Raw genomic sequence first — 14,824 nt, 5'->3', positions numbered from 1 at the left:
TCGTGCTAAATGAAATGCAAGAGCAGCATGAAGCGCCTTGGTAGATTCACAGCAACACCCTGCCCCTCTCCCCAGGCTGATCTATGGTACCTCCTTCAAAACAGACTAAGCTGATAAATCTTGCCACCTCCTTCCCTTCTGCGGTAGAGGGCAAGGCTGTCCTTGAGACATCCATTGAAAGCAATCAGAAGAAACTGTAAGAATTTTCCATTCTGGAAAAGATGTATGCTACACTACCAGCCTTGTTTCACGTTAGCAGGGAACTGTATTCATGTTACCGCTATTTTTTGAATACAAGAAAGAAGCTGTGTGTAGCAAAATTTCTGAGAGAAATCGACAAGCGTTTTTGCTGTGTTGGTACCTAGTAAAACAGCAAAGGTGGAAAAGTTATTCCTTCCAGTATGAGGTGGACGCATAACTCTACGTGCATCCTGTAACGCTGTGAGATCGGTAGCACTTCACAGCCTCACTTAGAAGATGTCTGAGAAAATTCAGATCCCAAACCTACAGCTTCGACTGAGCTCATTCTATGGAATCGTTTGAGGGTGAAAATCACTCCTTTGCGAAGGTCCAGCACAGGACTGAAAAAAATCACATTAGCCTCTCTTAAACTCTCAGAAGAGGATTTGAGAGGGTAATAATTAGATCACAGGTACAGATAACAAGCAGTTCCCGCTCAATCGAAAGCTCTATGCCTTCGGTTTTCAGCACTGTGTATCAAATTCTCCTTCGATGGCTGTGGGTATCCAGTACAACAGGTTACTTGTTATAGCCTAAAGCATCTCTGTAGTAATGTTTATTATTTTTCAGATCTGCATGTTAGAAGTGCTGGAACCACTCCAGGTATTTCTTATTTTAGCCAGAAATTCATACATCATCATGAATAACGTTTTACTTTCTAGGTAATGTTTTGTTTCAATAAGAAGTTGTTAATTGCCTGAGACTTTTGTCCGTATTTCTCAGCAGCAAGCAACACTACCTTAGTATTTTGGCCTTGCTTTAAAAAGGTACTGGGCTTTCACAGAGAGGTAGAAAAGGCAGGTAACATTTATCAGCTCTAGCAAATCCAAAATATAACTACTTCTCACATAATAAATAGAAGGGAAATGGCACAACTTTTGACATTCCAGAAATTTCGCTTGCTAGAAAATATCAAAACTTGAAGGAGAAACAAAAAAGAAGACAAGTGTCTAAAATTTATCTACAGCATGAATTTTTGTCCTACAGTAATATTTGGATTTGATAAATATCAGCAAAAGCCAAAACTAGTAATGGATTGCTAAACGAGACATAAAAAGCAGGCTTAATAACGGTACTATTGAGAGGATAACCTTCCACCAACACAGGCCTCGGTAACAAAGGCAACAAGTAACTATCTTGTTAGATGTAGACAAGACCAATATTTGCACCTTCCTCTCTCCTCCCCGCCAAAATTTTTTTTTTTTTTTTAAAAAAAGGTCATAAACTAATTAGAAGTGAATAGCATAAAAAGTAAAAATGGGGTGTCAGTAAACCCAGACACTTTGGTAATATAATTTAAAGGATTTCCCTACTCCCCATCCTTTCTGGATTTATATTAGTTATTTTGCTTAAGCATTAGCTTAAAACTTGGTGTCTAAATCACAGGTAAAAAGTTAAATGTCCAAATATTGAACTTGTCCACCTCTACAAAACACTTCTGTGGGTTGGTTTTTGGGGGTTTTTTTTTTTTTCCTTTACTTAAGATGATTGCAAAAGTGTCATACAGACTTTTCAGCTTACTTCCCAGAAATATGGCACATTAACTCCACTAGAAATCATGGCATCTACCTTTTTCCGTATGCGATGCATATAACTTTATCCATTCATAGAAGACTCAGACCATCATTTTGGCGAGAAGCTGCAATGCACCAGTCTGAGTATAAAGGACTTAAGTTATGGTTCTTGCAGAATTGGTTATTAACAGAATAAGTACGGCTATTTTTTTTAATCTATAATATTTACAGTATTGCACTTTACTGCACTTAATTGCATTTCACTAAAATTAATGCTGCATCAGTATTATGCCTTAAAACCATATGTCCATCTTTGTTGTATAGGTCATTCTTTCTATGTCCTGTAAAACAGCGAGATTTTGATTCAAAGATCCAGACGTTTGAGGAGAAAAAAAAAAAAAAAAATTAGAAAAATTGACCTGTTTCTATGGCACAATGCATCTCATTGAGTTCAGGTGATTCTGGCAAAACAGGTGCATTTTTTATTGTTCCCATCTTTCAAGTTATCACTAATGATTAGTAAATTCTAGTCTCTCTCTTTTTCTCCTTTCAAAGGACATAGCCATTTGAGACGCACATTTTTTGTTATTGCTGCTTTTTTTCTTTTTTTTCTTTTTTTTTTTTTTTTTTTTTTAGGAAAGAAAAGAAGAAAAAAAAACTGCCTTGCCTCAGATCTGAAATTCCACATTTAAATTCAAACCAGTTCTGCAGCAGCAGCTCCTCAGTGATGGAAGAGATTCATGGCAGTGAAATAATACTGTTGGCAACAAAGAAATGTCATCTTTAATGGAGACCAGCCCCAAGGATTTATTATTTATTATTATTACTATTTGTTTTGTTTAGTTTCGTTCTAATATATTTCTGATCTTCAAAACGTGTTTAGTTAGACACATGCACAAGGTAGCAAAACTGACAGCAGCAGATGACGTTATGCTGGAGCGATCACTTTTGCCAGGCTCAAAAATCCAAAGTGTCCTCAATGTTCACAGATTAACATAATTTAGAGATCGTTTCCTTCCTTTTTTTTTTTTTTTTCTTTCTTTCTCTGCGTGTGTGTGTGTGTGTGTGTGTGTGTTGGGGTTTGTTTGTTTGTTTTCTTAAACTCTCCTTCCTCTCTCCTCCCACCTACTTCATCCTCCGCGGAGTCTCCGACCCGTGGGTGCGTGTTTGCTGCGCGCCCGTGTGCGTGCGTGGGTGGGTGCGCGTGTGCCCCCCTCCCCCCCCCACCCACCCACCCGCGTGTGCCGGTGCCCGCGGCGGGCGCAGAGTCCGCCCCGCGCCGCGCAGCACCCGTGGGCCCCCCCCCCCCGCTCTTCGCCCGGTTCTCCCGGCCGCCGAGTCTCTGGGGGGCGAGAGGGTGAGGATGAGCGGCGGGAGGAGGCTGCCGCCGAGCGCTCAGGGACCTCGGGAAAGGGGAAAGAAAGAAAAAGGGGAGGAAAAAAACCAAAACGATAAAAACGACCGAGCAAAAATAATAATAAAAAAAAGAAACCAAACCGAGAGAAGGCGGCAGGGCGGCCCGGAGCGCCCGCTGCTCGGCCTGGGGTGAGAGGAGGAGGAGGAGGAGGAGGAGGAGCGGGGGAAGCGCGGCGGTCCGTGCGGGTCACCCCCCCCCCCCCCCCCCCCCCGCGGGCACCCGGGGCGGGGTGGGGGCTCGGCCGAAGCGTGTCAGAGCCCCAGGGCCTCGGCGTGCTTGCGGGCCTTCAGCCGCAGGTCGGCGATGCTGGAGTTCTTGCTGTTACTCTTGGCGGCGGCGGCCACCACGGCGGCGGCGGAGGCGGACTCGGCCAGGGAGGCGATGGGCAGCCCGAAGGGCGGCGGCGGGAACATCAGGTAGGGGGCGTGGGCCGCCAGGTGCGGGTGCAGGTGCGGGTGCGCGTGGGCCACGCCCTCCAGCTGCAGCTGCGCCTGGACCTGGGCGGCGGCGGCAGGAGAAGACACGGCGTCAGCCCCGCGGGCGGCGGAGCGGACCCCCCCCCCCCCCCCCGCACACACACCCCACCCCACCCCACCCCCCCCCCGCCTCGACCCTTCCCCGGCGGCTGAAAGAGAGATTTGTTTAGCGGAGCCCCCCGCACGCGAGGGGCGGGGCAAAGAGCGCGCGGCCCGGCAAATCTCCGCTCCGCACTTGGCCGGGGGCATGCCTCACCCTCCTCGCATTTTTAAAAAAAAAAAAAAAAAACCTCAAATAAATAAATAAATACGCGGCCCAACGCACGGGCGCCAACAAGTGCTAAATAGCTAATTTTTTTATAATTTTTTTCTCTTTTTTTTTTTTTTTTTTTTTTTTCCAGGGATGTTTATTTATACCTTGCTAAAAACTCTTTGGCCACCGGTCCCTTATATACCGGGTTGGTGTTTGCTTTGGAGCTTTCTCGACCTACACAAACACGTTGGGTTGACTGAGAGATTTCAGCTCCGGGTAGGTTCGGGGAGGAGTGGGGGAGAGTTTATTTATGTATTTAATTATTTTGGTCCAAATATGTCTTTTAAAAATCAATACAATTAATCTGTCCGCTCCACGTGCCTCAGAGACGGAGAAGGTGGTGGAGGGTCCCTTTGGGCTGGGAAAAATCGATTCCCCGATTAATTGACCCCAAATAAAAAAAAAAAAAAAAAAGGGGGGGGGGGGGGGGGAAAGAGGGTGGAAGTTACAAACCGGCTGCCAGGGGGGTGGCTGGAAGAGGGACGGAATTTCATCCCCCTCGTCCCGGTTTGCCCCAGCGGCCTTGCCCCGGGGGGGACTGTACCTCGCTGGGGCAAGGACCCGGGCCCCGCGGCGGCCCCGGCGGCAGCGCTTCGGGGAGAAGCCTCCCCACCTCCAGGGCGGCCGCCTCCCTCGGAAAAGACCCAGGCCTCGACAGGAGGGGGGGAAAACGACAGCGCAAGGGTCTGCATAGGTTGATTTGGGGTTGGGGGTTTTTGGTTTTGTTTTTTTTTTCCCCTTATGGTTTCGCCCACCGGCGCCGGGCGAAGACCGAAGGTCCCCGGGGCGGCTCGGCACCGGGCCGCTCCGTCCCCGGGTGGGGGGGGGGGCTGCGGGCCGGTTTGCCCTGGCTTCTCCCCCCCCCCCGGGAAAGCGATGAGCCCCCGGGAGGCCAGCCCGCCTTTGCCACGTCTGCGGGCGGCCCCGGGGCCCTGTGCCTGCCCATCGCACGGCGGCGGGGATGGAGGAGGGGGGGGGGGGGGGGGGGGGGGTCTTCTCCTCCCCGGGCCCGCGGGGCGCTGAGCTGCCGGCAGCCGGGCGGGGGCTCCTTCACCAAGTTTTACAGCCTGTTTTTAATACGTGCCAACTTCTATATAAATGGCACTTGTAAACGTGTCCGGCTTCCTCCCGTGCAAACGAAAGGGGGTCGGAGCTTGCCGGGGGAAAAGGAAAATAAACCCGGAGCTAACTACCTGTTGGAAAGGCATCCTCAGGGCTCCCATATTCACATAGGGGGCCACTCTGCAGGCGTCTAAATGGCTGGCGGTTCCCAGGATCACACCTGCGGGGAGAGACAGGGCCGGGTGAGCGGTGAAGGCGGCCCGGGGCTCCGCGGCCCCCGGCCCGCCCGCACCCCTGCCTCACCTTTGTGCATCTGGTTCTCCTGCTTTCGGCACTTTGCTCTCCTGTTCTGGAACCAGACCTGTGAAAAGAAAACGCAAACGAAAAAAAAAAAAAAAAAAAACCACCCAACGAAACAACAACGACAACAAAAATGGAGGCAGACCGGGCGGCTGCTAAGAGAGGATTCTCTCAGGGGGAGGGATGGAGGGGAGAGGCGAGGGACTCCGCGCAACTTTGCTGAGGTCTTTCCTCGGGAGAGGTGAGCCCCTCTAGTGCTGCCGTGGGGGCTGTCTGGGGGGGGGGGGATCCCGCTCTTTGGTTTCTCAGCGGGAGCTGACCCTGGGAGCCCAGAAGCGCCCTCGCAGCCGCGGAGCCCGGGAGCTTCGCACCGAGCGTCCGAGACCCCCGGGCGGGCAGCGGCGGTCCTTGCGGCACCCGTCCGGAGCGAGGGGTCTCTCCCACGAGCACTTAAAGTAAGCCCACAGGCAGGCCGGGTGGGACCCTCGCTCCCTTTGCAGTGACCCCTCAGCAGCCCGGGGACAGCCGGCCCCGAGCGGGGCTGGGAAGCGAGGAAGAGCTCGGGGAAGATGCCAGGTGCCCAACTCGCCCAAAGGAGCCGAACCGTTCCCCAAACGTTAAAAGAAAACAAAACTGGCTTCTGCAGGCTTCCGGACAGACGCGAGCAACGACACCTTTGCAGGCGGGGGCGTAAAGAAGGGCTTATGCCCCTACCCGAGAAACGCCTGTAATCCAATAATCCTGCCCTAATTCCGGCCGTTCTGACTCAAACAAGCGCAGAACTTGCCGCGGCCGCTGCGCCTCCCCTGCCTCTTTTCCAGGGGCATTTCAGACCTTCAGACCTACTTTCCCCCTGCCGGGGTTACAGCTCTCCCCAAAGGCTCCTCAGAGGCACGGCCCACAACGTTTCGCGGCCCCTCATCCTTACGCCAAAACCTACCGATTGGGGACAAACATTGACTTTCGCCGCTGATAAAAATCTTGTAGCTAAGTAAACACCTACAACCTTTGATGTTCTCGCACTTGCCAAGAGATCATACGGTTAATTAATACTAACTGCACTTCCTACATCAAATTTTCCCTTCAAGCTTTCTTCAATTGCCTTAATGATGGTCATTTACAACGGAGTAATTAGTGCAAAGAAAGGCTTCCAAAGGCATTAATTACCTCGGGTACCTCAGTGATTTTCTTAAGTAGGAATTGGCCTTCTCTGATTCGGAGCACCATTTTTCCTGCCTAGGGTGGACGGCGGGGGAGCGGGGAGCGGGCGGCTGCGGAGATGGACCGACCGACCGACGGACGGACGGACGGACAGACAGACAGCCAGCCCGTTCCCTGCTCCCCGCCGGCTTGTCGCTAGCTCAGTCCTCCCCGCTCCCTGAAACGCGCAGCACGGCACAACTTGTTTTTCCCTACGAGCAATACGCAAATATTAACAACATGCAACGCTTCTCCTTTTAACCGGGCCGTTAGGGATTTTTATATATTTTTTTTTTAAATATGAGCATGCAAACTGTCGTGGTGCTGTAGCGACAATAATACTTTTTTTTTTTTTTTTTACGGTTGTAAATACTTGCAGGAAATCTCCTTGTGTGTGTTCCCCACGCCCCCCCTCGCTCCCCCCCCAGGAGTATAAATTGTCAGGAGGAATTTAAGCAGCGTTTAAACAACTTCTCTTGCAAATCAGAACATCTTTCAAACAGAAATTATATTTAAATCTGGAAAACGAAGTGCCCTTTCCCTTTAGCTATGAAAAAATAAGGTTATGAGGAATAAAAGTGATGAATTAGCCACTACGTTAAGCGATAATAAATCAGGCTTGGTGTGATTCACGATCAATTCCAATTAGTCATGAATATGCTAAGTAAAGCACAGTACACTGTTTTAGACAGTTATTTCTTCATTAAGGATCACTCAGTGATTTCTTTCACAAATGCTCTAATCTGATTTCCTTTTGATTTCCATTAGAGACAGTGAATAATGACATTTAATTTAGCCCTGCACCATAAACCCAAAGATATTTGTTGTAATTGAATTACTGCCTGCTCCTCACTATGGTCTCATAACTTTCAATTATAACCCTGACAGCTGGGTGATATGAGTTTCCAGTACAACACTAAAAATAAAAGGTTAATAAGGACTAGCTACCATAGGAGCTTCAATTTATTTACAGCAAATTTCCACACTAAATTGAAACTATATCCTTTAACAGCAAGGGACAAGCGGTTCAGATAGGAATTAGAGAACAATTCCGAAAGTATTAAAAAAAAAAAAAAAACCAACCTTTTCCTTTTCCCCCCTTCTCCTCCTTTTTCCCCGCTTCCATTTATTGATGAATATCAAGCTCTCTGCTTATTTCCTAATTAATTATCCATTTCTCCTCTTTTCCCTCTTGATATTTCTTTTATTTTCATCCATGAAAACCTCTTTTGTAAGATGATTAAATTTATTAAATTTTTTTGTCTCATAATCTCCGCCTGAATCAGGGTTGGTTGGGGTTTTTTGTTTGGGGTTGGTTTTTGGGGGGTTTTTTTGGTGTGCTCTTTTAAGATCTGTAAGCACTTGAAGCACCAATTTTCCTGTAACTATGAACATCCTGTTAAGGTGCTGCTCAGTAATAAAGTACTTGAAAGAAAGAGTGCAGAATTCAATTACAAGTAATTTATTTTTATAGAAACAGTACATCAAGGCCTTGGAAAGATATTACAGAGCCCAAGTAAGAAGATCTGGGAAGATGACATAAGAGTTGATGTCCCCTTCAGCAAAAGTTTAATCTTTTCATTAATTTATATGGTGTGGTTAGATCAATCTTCCAGGAGAAAGTAGGCCAGCAGCACTCTGAACCCCTGCAATATCCCCTGCAAGCCACCCTTCCTAAGGCATGTGCCCAGCACCATCCCTCGCCCAGCTCGGTTTGTACTGAGAGAGGCAGGAGCTGAGGGGAGAAAAGAGCCTTTCAAAAACCCACCCAACAAAACAAGAAAGAAAACGACCTAGCTGCTCTATTTATTTCGGGAAATGCCTCCAGGAGGCAGTTTAAAGCCAGATAGTCGCTTACCCGGGCAAAGGCTTGGGAGCGGGTCCGGGGGGAGTGGGAGCTGCCTCTGCTTTCCACGAGTGGGCACGTTGAAGGGGGGGTGGGGGGGGACAAGCCGACCCCTCTCCCCACTCCAGGTCGGGGCTGTATTTGCCGTCTTCCCCCTGTGCCCTGGGGGTGAGGGCAGGCACGGGGACGGCCGCCTGTGCCCACGCAGCCACACCCGCACCTATGGGTACCCACGCGCGCGCACCTATAGGCAGATATACATATGCATGCGCATCTCTTATCTCCGGGGTGCGAAGGCGTTTTGCTCAGTGGAGGGGTTGGCTTGGTGACTTTTTCTTCTTGGGTTTGCGTATGTTAGGCCAAGCACAGAGTTACAGCCCAAGCAGGGATTTCCTTCAGGTTTCTCCTGCTCTAGGCCTGCTCGTAGAGCCACAGGTTGATCTTATTAATTATTTCTAGGAGAGGTTTCTGTTGGTTGGGGTTTTTTGTTGGTTGGTCGGTTGTTGGGGTTTTTTTAATACGACATCTGGTTTGGGGACGCATTCCCTAGTTAGCTTAAGGGGAAGGGGCGGGGAGGGGGGGATTTTTTTCCTCTGCATCAAACCGAAAATCAAATTTTAAAATAATCGATGTGAAACCACCCAAACAGACGGCTCGGATAGCTCCAGTACTACAGCAGCCCGGACCTATTTTCAAGGTTTCGAAGGCTAATTGGTATTTAGCCGTATCTGAAGCGGGATGGGAGGAACGGGAGGAGACTCTACCAGATGGGGTGCCATGCATTCATACGCTTGCTGCGCGAATCAGAGCGGGCACCTTTCCCCCGGCTCTGGCTAATCCCGTCCCTCAGCACCCAAACCGTCTAGCCTTATTCACGGCGATTGTTTTCTGGGCTTTTTTTTTCCATAACGGCCCCATAAAAGGAGGGGGAAGAAAGTGTGGATTAAGGGAGAGTTAATGGCACGTTTGCAAGGAAAAATACAATAATTAAACCAAAAAAAAAAAAAAGCGAGTTGCTCAGCTATTGGAGACTTGTCAACACTAGCACTACCACCACCACTACTAACCCCCGCCCGGGAAAAAAAAAAAAAAAAAAAAAAAAAATCCTTCCTAGGAAATGCAAGGCACGGGCAGATACTCCCAGAGCAGAATTACTGTTTGGCAGGACAGGTACAGCGGAGTTGCAACCAGCTTCCCCATCACACGTGTCGTCTCTGCCTTCACCTCCCCGCTTTGGATGAAACGGGGCACTGTGCTAGGATCCGCTGGCAGTTAGGAAGTGAGGTGAGGACGTTTCCAGGAACAGAGCCTTTCTCTTACCTGAACCCTAGCTTCAGACAGTCCCAGCCTCTGGCTTAGTTCCTCCCTCATGAAGGCATCCGGATAGTGAGTCTCATCAAAAAGTCTTTCCAGCTCATTCAGCTGCTCTAGTGTGAAATTGGTTCTGCTTCTCCTTTGTTTGAGCTTGGTCTGTCCATCTTCATCTTCTGACTTCACGTCTTCCCTCTTCTCTTTGCACTCGTAGATCCCTGCCGGGGGGGGGGGGGGGGGGGGAATGGGGAAAACGACACTGAGCCTCCCCTCGCACCTCTCCGAAGCTCCTCTCCGCAGCGCACGGGGGGCACCCCCCTCCCCTCTCTTCGTCCCCAAACTCAGCACGACATGCGGGGGCAACGGGTGGGCGGGAGGGGGGTCCCCGGGCCGGCCCCGGCAGGCCGGAGGGGCGGGGGGGGGCTGAGGCCGGGCCGGGGGGCACCGGTGCCAGCCCCGAGCCGAGGCGGGAGGAAGGGAGGGAGCCGCTCTGCCTCGCCTGGCTGATGCCCCATCAGAAAAAACCCTAGATCTATAAATACAATTTTATTCTCTTGCCAGGGTGAGGAGGAAGCCGTGCCGCCGGTTGGCACGGGCAGTTCGGGGAAGGGGCTGCTAGGGAAACCGCCGGCCCCCCGATACCTCCAGGCGGTGGGAAGAGGAGAGGAAGGGCATTTCTCCGTCGCCCTTTTCTCCCGAAGTAAAGAGGGTTGTGCAAGAAGCTCCCCGCCGCTGCCATGGAGAAGCCACGCTGAAAACATTTGCCTCGTAAAAGAAACTTTCCACGGGCCTGAGACCGACACCGTCTGTCCCTCTGCCCCTTATCACCCGTCCTGTCCCCAAAATACCTGCCGGCGGGTCGAACCCCCCCCGGGGCGGTGGGCCTGCACGGCCCGGGGTGAGGGAGCGCTCTCAAGAACCACGGCTGCCCCCCCAGCCCCTCCAAAAGAGCAGACACCCCCCCAGCCCCCGTGGACCCCGAGAGGGCTCGGGGCGAGCCTGCGGCCGGAGGCAGCCGCTCCGCACGCTTGTCCCGGCCAGAGGGGAGGAGGGCTGGGGAGGCAGCGGGGAAAAGCAGTTGCCCCTTTTGGTCTTGGCGAGGAGGGGTGATTTCTTTTGCTTTGGCAAATTATCTTTCTTTCCTCCTCTTTTTTTTTCTTTTTTTTTTTTTTTTTTTTCCTCCCCTTTTCCTTAACGTCAGGCGGCCTAACGCACCGGCCCGCTTTTAAATCCGGCTACCGAAGAGAGGAGAGGTGCTGGAGCAGGGGGCACCTCTGGAGGCCGGACCGGTTCCCCGGGCTCCCCTGCCCGGCCGGGGTGCGCATCCAGCGCGGGCACCGGCGGAGTCCCGGGACGAGCCGGCTCCGGCTGCCTCCTTTGTCCTGCTTCACCTTCTGGGCGGTGTGGGGCTGGCGTGGGGGAAGCCATATCTGCAGACGATCCCGAATTGAATCCGTTTTCCCTCACCAAACACGCACATATTTTCTCTATGTATATGTATACGCACGCACGCAAATGTGCGCACGCACATATATACTAACCCTCTATACTTAGGGGCATCCCAAAATGCAAATCAGGAGCTGCAAGTCGTAACTTAATCGAACGTAATAAAACGTCCTGAACTGCATCTGTGCTTAAGCAAGGCGGGGACCCAAGCCCAAGCGCTCCTTTTCACTTCCGAGACGAAAACTGTCCCTGGCCGGAATCGCTCCTCCGGGCTCCCCGTCTCCCGCTCCGGCTGCCTAAAACTTTGGGAAGGGTCTGGCCTCCGGAGGTGTGTGTGTGTGGGGGGGGGGGTGTCGCTGGGTGGGTTTAATGGCGTTTCTCCTGTAAGAGGAACCCCTGTGAAAAGACGAGGGTGCTAACCTAGCAAATGCCTAGGGAAAATTAGGCGCGTTCAAAAGCTCTGTCTCCTTTCGGAGATCCGAGGCTACAGCTTGTCCGCGATAGGTATAAAATATTAACTAGCATATCGGTGGGACTGAAATCACACGCCGGAATCAGTTGAAATTACACTGAAACCTGGCATGAATTTAAACTGTCACAAGCATCTCAGCTCTTTCCAACTCCTCCCTTCCATCCCCACCCCCAGCCCCTCTCCATAGATTAGATTAGCTAAACATACAAGCCAGAATTTCGATACACAGGGAAAAGGGAGAGTAGTAGAGATATTTTTTTTCGTTCGTTCGCATTATAATTTTTTTTTTTTTTAGATTTTTTTTTTTTTTTTTTCCTGGAGCATGCCCTGCTTTCATTTTTTAAAACCATCTCCTGCGCGAACGATTCCTCTAAACCGAACCCTCTCTTTTTGCAATCCCTCGACCAGAGAAGGCAAATCGGCAGTGCTGAGCGGTACGGGCTTGTGCAGAAAAACGGGTACCCGAATATGTGATTATACCCGGTCCTTCTGTTTGGGGAGGGGGTGGAAGAGAGGAGGATATTAAATAAGCGTTTGGGCTGTAAATTAAATTGCCTCTCGCCCAATGTTATATTAAACAAGATCAAACAGTAGGAAACAGCTGAAAGACTGGTTGTTGTTCCCCAACCTATTAACCGTTTTTTATTACCCCAAGCTAGCCAGTAGCTCCCCAGGCAGGTCCACCTGTCTAACTTGCCTAGAGACACTTTCTCAACTTTCTAATCCCCCCGCCCTTTTTATTCTCTCCTTCCCCTGCCAGCCCGTGCGGGATTTTCAGCTCGCTTGGTTTAAAAAAAAAAAAATTATTTGTAATTGTCATTTCTGTTCCGCTACGAGAAGGAACGGCGCTTTCCCCCTCGGCCGGCGGCGCCCGCCCCCCGGGGGGATGCGGTGCTGCCCCGGCCCGGGTGAGAGGGGCAGGCGGGGGGGCACCGAGGGACCGGGCCGGCCGGTGCCTCTCTCCGCAGGGATGCTCGGTCTCACCCGGGCCCGGGCAGCTCCCGCACAGCCAGGCTCCTCTCCTCCTCCTCCTCCTCCTCCTCCTGCCGTCCTCCGCCTCCTCCTCCTCCTCCTGGCCGGCCGGAGGCTCTGGCTAAGGGCAGGCTGACCGGCACAGGACAAAATGTCCAGGGAGAGCCCTCTCCGCATCCAGCTCTCTCCCAGGAGAAGCAGCAGCATCCTGACGGCCCGGAAGCAGGAAGAGCAGGTCTCCTAAGGCATTCAACCTCCCCGGACAAGGTTTCCTCGTCCAAAAATAGAGACAGACAAAAATGTCTGACGTCCTGCGCTGCCCCCTTCCCCCGGCCGAGCGAACGCCCTAACGCACCGGATCGATGTCGGATGCGAACGGGGGGCTGGCGAGGAGCGGGGGCGGGGAGCGGGAGAGGAAGGACCGAAGTTGCGACTTATTTTTCAGGGCTACGTCCCCGTTCGGCATGCGGGCGTATGTGTTTCCAGGCGTTATGTCCCCGGTGCCGCGGGAGGGAGGCGGCCGGAGGAGGGAGGCAGGATGCGGGAGGCGAGCCCGTGAGCCCGGCCGGGGCCGGGGCCGGGGCCGGGGCCGGGGCCGGGGCCGGGGCGGCGGTGACCGGCTCGTCCCCTCGGCGGGGGCGGCGGGGGGCGGCCGGGGAGGGGGCCGGGGCTGGCGGCGAGGGGCGCGGGGCGGAGGGCGCCCAGCCCCGCTCTTACCTTCCGCCGTCCTGCCCGTGCTGAACTCCTTCAGTTTGTCCTTGTCGCTCTCTACGTGGTCTTTGAAAAGATGCACCGGGCAATGGTTGCTGCTCTCGGTCATGTCCTGAAGGTTAGAGTCAGAGTTTCCAAGCTCCCTAGAGCGAGCCAACCCACTCTCCAAAACTTCCCTGTACGTGATCGTCTCCTTCTTGTTGCTGCTGCCACTGCCGCTGCTGCTCTCTTTGCTTTTCTGGTCAAAAGATTTGGATACAAAAGCCGTAAGTTCTTCCATGGCTGCCCGGTGCTCTTATCCACAGAGATCCACTTGTTTTCAGTCGGAGATGTGGCCGTCCTCCGCACGCTGTTTTTGCACGTAGAAGATGGGCTGTATAGGGTTAGATCACTCCTGCTGTTATTTATGCCTTTCAATTTGAGATCACACTATTTATACATGGCTACCTCAGCCCAACCCCCAGCTCTCCCTGTCTCCAGCAATTACTGACTGCTCCATAGTCGCAGGCGGACTCCTAGCAGCTATCTCCCCCACCTCAGTCCAGCAATTGGCTTTCTTTTCATTTCATCACTCTTTGGCATCTTTGCACCTTGATTTAGGGAGGCGAAGAGGCAAAAGCGAAAAAGAGGGGGAGAGAGAGGGAGAGGGAGAGAGAGGAAGAAAAGGGAGGGGGGGAGAGGAAAACACCAAAATAGGTATCTGCATTCTGTAAATGGGTTGCAGAAATGAAAGTCGAGGAAGACTTAATTGATTGTAAGGACATATCCTGTGCGTGGCAACACTGTGAGTAAAACCGGACCTAGCTAATCAAATAACTGTGCTCCTGCAATTAAATGTATCGCTGTCAAGAGGAAAAGAAAATGAGTGTTCAATAAAAAAGGTAATGAATAAAAAGCCGGAGATGTGCATTTGTTGTAATCACTGGAAATTCTACCTGGTTTGCTATTTAGCTAATTGCGCTTAATTAAGTGGTCAAAATAATCGGCGAACCAAAAATGCTGTTTTAAAAGTGTTGCCTGCTCTGGCGGGTGGCTGGGTGGGTGGGTGCGCGGAGGGGGACGTGTGTTGCAGTTAAACAAGTCGCGAGGTGTCGCGGAGATCCGTGTCGGTGTGTTCGGAGGATTTGGAGGGGGTTGCTTGGCTGGGGAGGGGGGGGGGGGGGGGGGGTTATCCATGGGTAGTGGGGCTCTCCAGATGCGTGTAAACATCGCAGGATCTGTTGTCTTGTTTGCTGTTATTATGTCGTCTGAAGATACTGTTGGGGAAAATTAAAATCTAAAATGTTTTTTTGGACGTAGAGCTATCCTGCTGCGTGAAGCAGAGGGGTAATTTGTTAACACGAGAGTTTGTAGGCGACAAATAGAGCATTAAATCGTCTTCCTCCCCCCCCCCCCCCCCTTCTTTCTTCCCCAACGAAACCCATCCTGCCGGATTTAAGATAGAACTGGCAATAATTTCCCCACCTTGTTCTTGGTAGGCTGCTGTTATTTTTGTTGTACTCCCGGAATAACTATTATTATTCTGTGCGCTTGAATAGCTGCCT

General features: G+C 51.5%; 1 protein-coding gene across 2 annotated transcripts; it reads right to left on the bottom strand.

Annotated features, from left to right (window-relative positions):
* Window positions 1-3,422: 3,422 nt before the first annotated feature.
* SHOX (short stature homeobox) lies at window positions 3,423-13,560 on the bottom strand. Of its 2 annotated transcripts, none has more exons than XM_049834319.1 (5): window positions 13,287-13,560; window positions 9,689-9,897; window positions 5,326-5,383; window positions 5,154-5,242; window positions 3,423-3,668 (listed from the first exon to the last, which is right to left on the bottom strand). In XM_049834319.1, exons 1-5 carry the CDS (start codon window positions 13,558-13,560, stop codon window positions 3,423-3,425), a joined length of 876 nt encoding a protein of 291 aa, XP_049690276.1. The 2 variants fall into 2 exon arrangements, with proteins under 2 accessions (XP_049690276.1, XP_049690277.1); XM_049834320.1 differs by lacking the exon at window positions 3,423-3,668 and adding an exon at window positions 4,283-4,318.
* Between the last annotated feature and the right edge of the window lie 1,264 nt (window positions 13,561-14,824).

This window comes from Accipiter gentilis, chromosome 31 (genome assembly GCF_929443795.1).
Source record: "Accipiter gentilis chromosome 31, bAccGen1.1, whole genome shotgun sequence".
Classification (NCBI taxonomy): domain Eukaryota; kingdom Metazoa; phylum Chordata; class Aves; order Accipitriformes; family Accipitridae; genus Astur; species Astur gentilis.
The sequence above is the reverse complement of the archived record's forward strand: the minus strand, read 5'-3'. Positions and strand labels throughout refer to the sequence as shown.

Excerpts from the sequence above, each read along its gene's own strand:
- SHOX (XM_049834319.1), bottom strand. The coding sequence starts at position 13,560 with ATGGAAGAACTTACGGCTTTTGTATCCAAATCTTTTGACCAGAAAAGC. Across the intron at positions 5,384-9,688 it reads TGTCTGAAGCTAGGGTTCAG|GTCTGGTTCCAGAACAGGAG; the intron begins GTAAGAGAAAGG and ends TTCTTTTCACAG. Across the intron at positions 5,243-5,325 it reads GGAGAACCAGATGCACAAAG|GTGTGATCCTGGGAACCGCC; the intron begins GTGAGGCAGGGG and ends CTCTCCCCGCAG.